The 9,778-nt window shown below is 32.4% G+C and overlaps 1 protein-coding gene across 1 annotated transcript; it reads right to left on the bottom strand.

Annotated features, from left to right (window-relative positions):
- Nucleotides 1-4,762: 4,762 nt before the first annotated feature.
- LOTGIDRAFT_136576 (hypothetical protein) lies at nt 4,763-5,053 on the bottom strand (the record flags this gene model as incomplete). Its single annotated transcript, XM_009046818.1, has 1 exon — nt 4,763-5,053. A coding segment is annotated over one exon (291 nt), but the record flags the coding sequence as incomplete, so codon positions are not given.
- Between the last annotated feature and the right edge of the window lie 4,725 nt (nt 5,054-9,778).

The following is a 9,778-nucleotide window of genomic DNA, read 5'->3' as shown; positions in this document are numbered from 1 at the left end:
CTATTTTCATCAATTCTAAATTGTTTCAGTATACCATTGAACCACTATTAAGATTCTCTTACACTAGAATGATAGGAATGGTAATTTATAATTTCTTATTATCGTAAGACATACTTTAAGTTTCTACTGTCTTTTCATTATTGTTGGTAAATAGCTTTATACCGATCTTTTGGCCTTATGAGAATACTAAAACTCTGTTTACATTGTGACGCTACAAAGTGCTCCGTTCTCATGACCCGGCCACGTATTCTCGAAACGATCTCATTTCTAGGATATCCTAGGTTCTTATCTTCTAACATCCTAGCACTAAGATCGTTTCGAGAGTACATGGCCCGGACACGACATAATTACAATTTTTTACCGTTTACATTACTACGAGCGTTTCGAACAGTTCTAGTGGTCTAAACAATCAGGTTTTCTCAGACACATTTTAAGAGAACTCTTCCCGAAAGAGGTAATTATAGACGTCCTAGTAACCCGAATGAAGACAATTCCTCTCGCAGTCTGATTGTAGGTTGGGAAACTTAATCGGTCAAATTAATGATAAATAGAAACCAAAATCTATAAAAATATGCACCTTAACTTTAATGTTTTAACTCAAAATAATTGCATTTAATTTTGCAAACCCTGATAAAACCATCAACAAAGTACTCGTCTTATTTTGTCATTTCAAATAGAATGAGAACAGAGCACATTGATTTATGTGTGGTATGATGACGTTATACAAATGGTTATTTAGGATAATGACATTGTAATGTTTAATAATGGTCTTTGATATTTAGGCTAATGGTATGGAAATTAAAAAAACCCTGCTGTCTTAAAGGGAACGAATTGAGGTTTTCTGAAACATTTAATGTGTATCGGAAGACTGATAACATCGATTTGCACCGATCCAAATTACAGCCAGACGTCTGTGGTTCTTGCTACTAAATGTTTGATTGCGTAGCTTTCACTCAGGCTCTTATAAAAATTAGCACCTTTGAGATAGCTTAATCATAAACGGTTCAGCTTTTCTATAAGTACATGACACGCAGGAAGACATCTAATTGAAATATGCTAAAAGTTATAAATGACCCTTATGAAAATGGTTGTTTGTTTCTTTGTCTATCTTATATAAAAAATTGGGGTATCTTGTAGATAAGTGTTGGATCTGGTTTCAATACTAGAGTGTTGGTACTTGACTATACTTAAAAGTCTAAACATACCCGTTTGATTGACGGGGTTGAATTCTACAACACAACTATCCATACATTTTATGTTATCAAATTAATCAATGACGAATCGTTCATTGCTGAGATAATGGATAAATAAAGAATTATTAAATAATCAAATCAAATAATCAAAGTAAATAATCAAATTACGTAAATTAAATAAATTAGATAAATTAAATAAATTAAATAAATTAAATTAAATAAAATTGAATAAATTGAATAAATAAAATAAATTGAATAAATTGAATAATTAAAATAATTAAAAACGTGCACAGGGTAAACATTGTCAGAAAAGGTGTCATGAAATTTGACAGCGAGGAAACTGTTTTCTCAAATTCCATTAGATAGACTATAATAATTCTTTTAATTAAACTAAAAAAATCTAGTATTTAAGCTAAAAAAAATTCCATTTTTCCATTATTTAAGCAAAATTCAATACTTAAGCTAAAAAAATTCATTATTTGAGCTATAAAAATTCTTCAACTAGTTAAGCTTGAAATAGTCTTCAAATAATTAGGCTAAATAATTCCGTTAACAAAAATATCTATTACTAATGCGATAACGAAATAATCTAGATATAAACAATTTATAATGGAATGGTTTCATTATCAGGAACTCTCAGAAAAGATACCAGTCGGAATTCTGATTCAGACGTGAAATCATATCATTGCGGCCACAAAAGGTTGTCTATTTCTTCAAGGCAAATTGTCTCACATTATCACACACAAAGTAAATGGCTAATAAATGGCTTAAGTATTGCTTTTTATATTGGTTTAATAATGTTATTTATCGAGCCTTTAGGCAAGACAGCGATACTAAAATATTACAAAGCCATTGTTGTTAGTTTCATCAATTCCGTCAATCTAGGGAAGCCCATTGGATTGAGACATTGAATACAGCAAGACCTATTGGACTAAATATTCACCATAATGTAGGCATAGCACCCTTTGTTGTCCAGTTCAATACAGCCAGCAATCGAGCAAGCAAGATAGTTCATGCCCACTATAAAAGCCTTCAAGAGAAATTCCCCCATGTCTATAAGCAGAAAATGATAGTTGCATATTCAAAAGATAAGAACTTAAATGATAATATTGTTCATAGTAAACTAAAAACAATCAGTACATAACAGATACTATACTTCCCATCCATTGGACGAGTTATTTTTTCTAATTTCAGATCAGAATAAGAACAGAAGAAAACCCAATATCAAGACCCTTAATCATAATTTCTAAATAAAGTGTCTGCTCCACCCTAGGCCTGTACATTTGGGAGAATCAAACCCTTCCTTTCTCGAAAACTAATTAAATAAGTTCTTCAAACTGTTCTGATGAGAACTGTGTATCCGAATCACGATCTTTAATCAATTTGATTAACTTGGTATTATAATATTGTGTTTTGTGATGAAAGGGTTCTGTCCATGGCCATGGCATCAAAATTGTTCTAACCTTGAGGAAGATTTGAACCTAATCGCCTAGCAGCTATTGTGTATGAAGGACCTTTTTTTGTCAAACTTTTGTGTGCGCTGAGTATTATCGTTTAGAATGATTTGTTAAATATACCGAGTGATGCCGATTTTCGTCTTCGAGAAGGACCGAACCTATGGTACCTAATCATCAAACTTCTCTATGAGGTGCACTGAAGGAGTTTGGCAAGTAAACCAAAATGCTTTCAATTTCTTCCTGAGATTTCAAAGATATAAACCACATCTATAGACAAGTCTGATTTAAATCAGTTGTAAATTCCAACCGTCACCTGTTTGAACTAATTAAAACTTTTTTCTAACATAAATACACTAAAAATAGAAGCTAGGAACGTGTGATGTCATAAATTTCGTTTGCAGATAAAGATTCAACTAATTCACTTTTGAATCGTTTCCAAAAATAAATAATGACGGGTACTTGTTGTTGATAATTCTTAGTTTGACGTCTGATTTTTAAGAACTCTGAATTGTGTAAATGCATATTTTTGATTTGCGATAATCATGATCTAAATGGGGTTGGAAAGAGGTTTATCAACTTTTCATATGTGTAGGGACCGATTATGGCTGATATTTGCACCATTCCAATTTTACGCCAGATGTATATGTTTCTGGGAATTTCATGGTTAACAGTTCATGACGTTCTCTTTTGTGATAGTGAAGTCATAAAACGCTTAGTATTTTTGGATTACAAGGAACCACAAACGTCTGACTGAAAATTGGAATGGGGAAAATCTATGCTAATAATGTCAAACAATATTATTTTAAAAGTTAACCCTCTTATCCCTTTAACTTTATTTGGCAAATGTATTGAATGGATTGAGATTTGAGCCCGATTTCAGATGAAATCCAACGTATGCTTTTTCTTTCTAAAATGACATTGTTTTACAAGGCCTAATAAAATGTGTGAATTTGTTACTCATATCACTACCTTCCCTTTTTCAATGCGCGCCATGTGAGATTTCTTATTTAAACAAAACCACTTGTTACCGTGCATTATGAGCTATCTTTTATAATAAGCAAACGGTAAATGTCTTGTTCAAAAAAATCACCCGTGAGCGTATGTTACCTTGCATGATAAGCTATCTTCTAAAGTAAGCGAATGGAAGATGTTCTTGTTAACAAACACCAGTGGGCGTATGTTACGTTGACTGGCACGAAAACTTCTATAACCAGCTAGAGATAGATGTCTTAAGATGCCTTGCACGATACGCTATCTTATATTATAAGCAAAAGGTAGATGTAGAAGTAAAGAAAGCCATCAAAGTGTATATTACCATGCATAACACGCATGTTTCAAAGATCTGTCTTGATAGCGATCAGTTGAACATGAAGAAATCGCCAAGCAAACTAAATGTGATTATTCATAGTTGACAATACCTCGCCATTAAAGATATTGTCGTCGATTTTTAACGGAAACATAAAATACTTTACTTCCGTTAAAGACTGAAGTTGCCATAAAATAGGCCATAAAGTTTTAGAAACCTTAGTGTTTATGCTTTTAGCACAAGGATACCATGAAATCTACAAGGAAACGCAATTAGTCTAATGTCCTTTCAAAACTGCAGACAAGGCATTTAAATGATTAAGAAATTTAGAAAAAGGGTGTTCGCGTTAACTCAGTTTCAAATCTGTACAGTTTGAGGTTTGAATTGTAGAATACACGAGAGCGACGGCGAACGAATGGTGCCAAAAGACGTTTAGTACTACAGAATCGTGAATCTAAGCATAATTCATAAAAGCAAAATCTAAAATTTGCTTAAGTTGATTAATTAAGTTAAGCATAAAATTTACTTACTCCAGTCATACTACATTATAGTAAAAAAATAAATTTTCTTCAGTTTAATAAAATAATGAATTTTCTTTAGTTAATAAAATCATGAAGTTTCTTTAGTTTAATAATATCATGAATTTCCTTCAGTTTAATAAAATCATAAATTTTCTTCAGTTTAATAAAATCATAAATTTTCTTCAGTTTAATAAAATCATAAATTTTCTTCAGTTCAATAAAATCACGAATTTATTTCAGTTTAATAAAATCATGAATTTACTTCACTTTAGAAAAATCATGAATTTACTTCAATACAGTAAAATCATAAATTTTCTTCAGTTTAATAAAGTCATGAATTTTCTTCAGTTTAATAAAATCATGAATTATTTTCAGTTTAATAAAATCATAAATTATTTTCAGTTTAATAAAATCATGAATTATTTTCAGTTTGATAAAATCATGAATTATCTTCAGTTTAATAATATTATGAATTATCTTCAGTTTGATAAAATCATGGATTTTCTTCAGTTTGATAAAATCATGGATTTTCTTCAGTTTATCATAGATTTTCTTCAGTTTAATAATATCATGAATTTAATTCAGTTTTATAAAATCATGAACTATGTTCAGTTTTATAAAATCATGAATTATCTTCAGTTTGATAAAATCATGGATTTTCTTCAGTTTAATAAAATCATGAATTTTAATCAGTTTATCATAGATTTTCTTCAGTTTAATAATATCATGAATTTAATTCAGTTTTATAAAATCATGAACTATGTTCAGTTTTATAAAATCATGAATTATCTTCAGTTTGATAAAATCATGGATTTTTTTCAGTTTAGAAAATATCATTAATTTACTTAATTTACTTCAGTTTAGTAAAATTAAGAAGTTTCTTCAGTTTAATAAAATCATGAATTATCTTCAATTTAATAAAATTATGAAGTTTCTTCTGTTTAATAATATCATGAATTATCTTCAGTTTAATAAAATCGTGAATTTTCTTCAGTTTAATAAAATCGTGAATTTTCTTCAGTTTAATAAAATCGTGAATTTTCTTCAGTTCAGAACAAAGTTACTTTAAATACTAATACAACAGTAGCTAAATACTAATGTACTATTGTGTGAAAAGACTGGCACTAAAGGATAGTATGTAGTTAGAATGTAAACAATGGAAACTTGAGATACCTTAAAGAATTGTCAGGATTTCAGACTTACTGGTGCCAATGTAGAACCAAATCGGGAATCATTAAGTAGCATAGTTGGTCAACCTCTCTCCTTAATTGATTTAACCCAGCGTTTGAATTGATGGCAAAGTTTGAATCTTAGTATACTGTTATCTTATTATGGTAAAAAGGTTCACTTAACATTTATGTGAATCGGGGATAGTGAAAAGTGTTGGTGAATAATTTGCATCATTCCAATTTTCAGACGTCTGTGGTTCTTGCAAGTCAGTATCTATAGAAAACATTTTCTAAATTGTTCAGTTGCTGTTTAGATATTTGCTCACGAAGAATTGTCGCTAGTGTCTAAGAAAAGTCGTTTGCGTTTAACAATGCAATGCGTTACTCGACAATGAAATGCCAAAAAACGAGAGTTGTGCAAAACCTTTGTAGAGTTATCAATTTTTTCATATCGGTGAAAATTATTCTTGTTTTTTTCGACTTGTAATGTCAATATAGGGAGTAATCATTGTTTAATGAACTTCAATTGCTTGTAGCTTTCTTGAAAATAGTCCAATATTCAATCTTTCCCCCCAATAATTTTAAGTCTGGCTTTTGATTGTGTAATATATATAAAATATTTCAAATATGCAACGTTAATTGATGCCCAATGTTACTTTAGATATAATATGTCATATATGGCTTGGAAAATATGACGTAAAGCTCCAATTTCTTGATTACAATATTACTTTGGACATTTTAAAGTAATTGCTGGTAGAATATAAGTCAATTGGAGGACTAATTACTTAATTCAAGTTGACGGATTGAGTTTTATTACTTTAGTATACTATTACTATATTTAAAGGTACTAATATAAGTAAATTAAAACCTCCTCCGTGATTAAGACCTACAGCTGAATTCACCAAATTCTTTATTGCCGCAAGTGATCCGGCCAATGTCTGCTGGTCTAGTAGGAACCAATCGGCATCTGTCCTCCCTTTAGGGCGTTAAGGGGATTTTCTTAACTTCATGGCTATTGCGCCATTCAAATCACAGTCAGACGTCCGTGGCTCTTGCTTAAAGACGGCATTATCTATCGGACGAGCAGGAAACAAAATCTAAGGGCCTTTTACAAACCTCTTCATATTAATGTTCTGATAGTAGGCTACATTCCGAACGGTCCTCATATATATAGTGTTGGCTTCAAACATGAGCACTACATTCCAATTTACGGCCGTTCAATATTTGTCAAGACAGTCCAAAGCGTTGCACGGTGACCTAAATAACCATTCTGATTATCTCCCTTTATCCTGGTCTGAGACGGGATTATCTATAATGCAAATACAATATAAAAAAAAACTTCCTGTATGTGTTCCTTATTGACTGATAACAATTGTTGATCATATAAATGAAAATGATACCTGTTATTATGAGGATAAACTTTATCACTTAGACACTACCAACATAATGAAGACATTCATATCTTTGGGTGTTCTTTAAGTGGAGAATAATAGTACATTCTTATAAACATTTATACAGATTTTAGCACCAGTTGTTTTCCTTGAAGTACAAATTCCTTGGCTTTTACACAACATACCTAACGAGAAACCAAAAGCTTTGGGTGATATCTAAATGACAAATAAAATGCACAGTGTGTGAATATCTGGTGACCTTAAATTGTGAGCTTTCCACATTATAACAGTCGACCCATATCAGTATCAATGCTGAGAAATTTGTTCCAGGCCCAGCTGGTTGAAGGATTCTCGTGACCTAAGTTGCTAAGAGGTTTGACCAAGAATTGGCTGATAGAAATGAACCGATGTTATTATCCTAGTAAAAGATTTTTCATTCTTTATTATAAACAATCAACATGAAAATGGGAAATGAGTAAAATGTTCCACGTTGCATCATCTCTAAAACCAAAATGAAGAAGACCATACGGTACAATTAAGAGAAAAACCAGATTGCCCGAGCTTTCATCTAGTAGGTTGATCTAAACTGACAATTGTTTATAATATTACCAAGAGATAAGACGAAAAGTGTATGTAGAATTTATTTTCATGGACTCAACTGTTTACGTTCTGTAAATTACTGAGAACCTCTGATTATTAGCTATCTTGTTTTGGGTATCTGCCACTCGCCAATCTATCATATCTGAACAAGGTTTCATAAAAGAAACGTTAATCGTTTTTTATACGCCCACATGAATATGTGGTCGTATATTGTCGTCGCCCCTGTCCGTCGGTCCGTCGGTCCGTCCGTCAACATTTCTTGTGAGCACTATAGAGACTACAGTTTTTATCTGATTTTGATAAAACTTGGTGTGGTGCTTTAGATTGATAAGATCTCGGACAAGTTCTAACTTGACGCATTTTCGATGAACGGTTTTTGAGTTATTGGCCTTGACTTTGTTAAAACGCGTCGAAATTTGTTAAAAATAGTTCGTGAGCAGGATTGAAGCTACAGTTTTCAACCGATTCTGATGAAACTTGGTGTAATCATTTGAATTGATAAGATCTCGGACAAGTTCTAACTTGACGCATTTTCGATGAACGGTTTTTGAGTTATTGCCCTTGACTTTGTAAAAACACGTCAAAATTTGTTAAAAATAGTTTGTGAGCAGGATTGGAGCTACAGTTTTCAACTGATTCTGATGAAACTTGGTGTGATCATTGAAATTGATAAGATCTCGGACAAGTTCTAACTTGACGCATTTTCGATGAAATGTTTTTGAGTTAATGCCATTAACTTACGAAAAACGCGTCAAAATTTGTTTGTGAGCACAATAGAAGCTACAGTTTTCAACCGATTCTGATGAAACTTGGTGTGATCATTGGAATTGATAAGATCTCGGACAAGTTCTAACAAGAGATAATTTTAATGAACATTTTTTGAGTTATTGCCCTTGACTTTGTAAACACGCGTCAAAAGTTGTTTTTTGCCCTTGATTAGAGCTGGGCGAGAAGTGTAGTATCTGTAATGTACTGATTGTTTTAGTTTCCTATGAACAATATTATCATTTAAGTTCTTATTTTTTGAATATGCAACTATCATTTTCTGCTTATAGACATGGGGGAATTTCTCTTGAAGGCTCTTATAGTGGGCATGAACTATCTTGCTTGCTCGATTGCTGGTTGTATTAAACGGGACAACAAAGGGTGCTATGCCTACATTATGATGAATATTTAGTCCTATAGGTCTTGCTGTATTCAATGTCTCAATCCAATGGGCCTCCCTAGATTGACGGAATTTGGTAGTTTCATCTTCGGGCAAGTCAATTTCTATACGCTCAATTGGGATTAGGGTGAGATCGTCTATTGAATGGTCGTCGAGGTTGAAATGATTAGAAACAGGCTTGTCTTTCTTTAATTTGATGTCTGACCTATGAGCATTAAAGCGAGTTCGTAAATTATTCTTAGTTTCTCCTACATATTGTTTGGGGCATTTCTTGCATGAAATTAAATATATTACATTCGAATGTTCACATGTTAGATGTTCCTGGATCGGGTACCTTTTATTCGTAGAGTTGCTTACAAAATAATGAGTTTCTGATATAAAGGGACATGTTTTGCATCTACTGGCCAAACATGGAGCACTTCTTAAACCTGGAGGTACTTCGGCATAAAGTCTGTTTTTAGCTGCTATCTGTGCTAAGGTGGAATTTTTTATGTTTCGTAAAAATCGTTTAGAGTACCCACGCTCTTTCAGTTTTGAGAAAACAATCGTACTGGCTTGGTTGAAATCAGAAGATCTTGTACAAATTCGATGAAATCGTAAAACTTGTGACTTAATTATACCAGAAAAGGTATGTTTTGGGTGAAAGGAGCTCTTGTGCAAGAGTTGATGAGTATCAGTTTCTTTGAAATACACTTTAATATCCAGTTTATTTGTTTCTGCTATGGAATCTCCCTTAAAGACTGTGGTATCGAGAAAGTCTATGCTTTTGTCACTCACGTTTGCGGTTAGTTTGATAGAAGGATGGTGGTTGTTGAGAATTTCAAAGAATTCCCAAAACTGTTCGATAGAATAAGTCCAAACCATAAAAATGTCATCCAAAAAGCGTCCGTAAAAAAGTGGGTCAAATGGACAGAGGGGCAACACCTCACGTTCCCACTCTGCCATGAAAAGGTTTGCGTACGAAGGGGCGAATCGT

The sequence above is a fragment of the Lottia gigantea genome, assembly GCF_000327385.1.
Source record: "Lottia gigantea unplaced genomic scaffold LOTGIsca_107, whole genome shotgun sequence".
In the NCBI taxonomy this organism is placed as follows: domain Eukaryota; kingdom Metazoa; phylum Mollusca; class Gastropoda; family Lottiidae; genus Lottia; species Lottia gigantea.
This window is presented reverse-complemented; position numbering and strand designations above follow the sequence as displayed.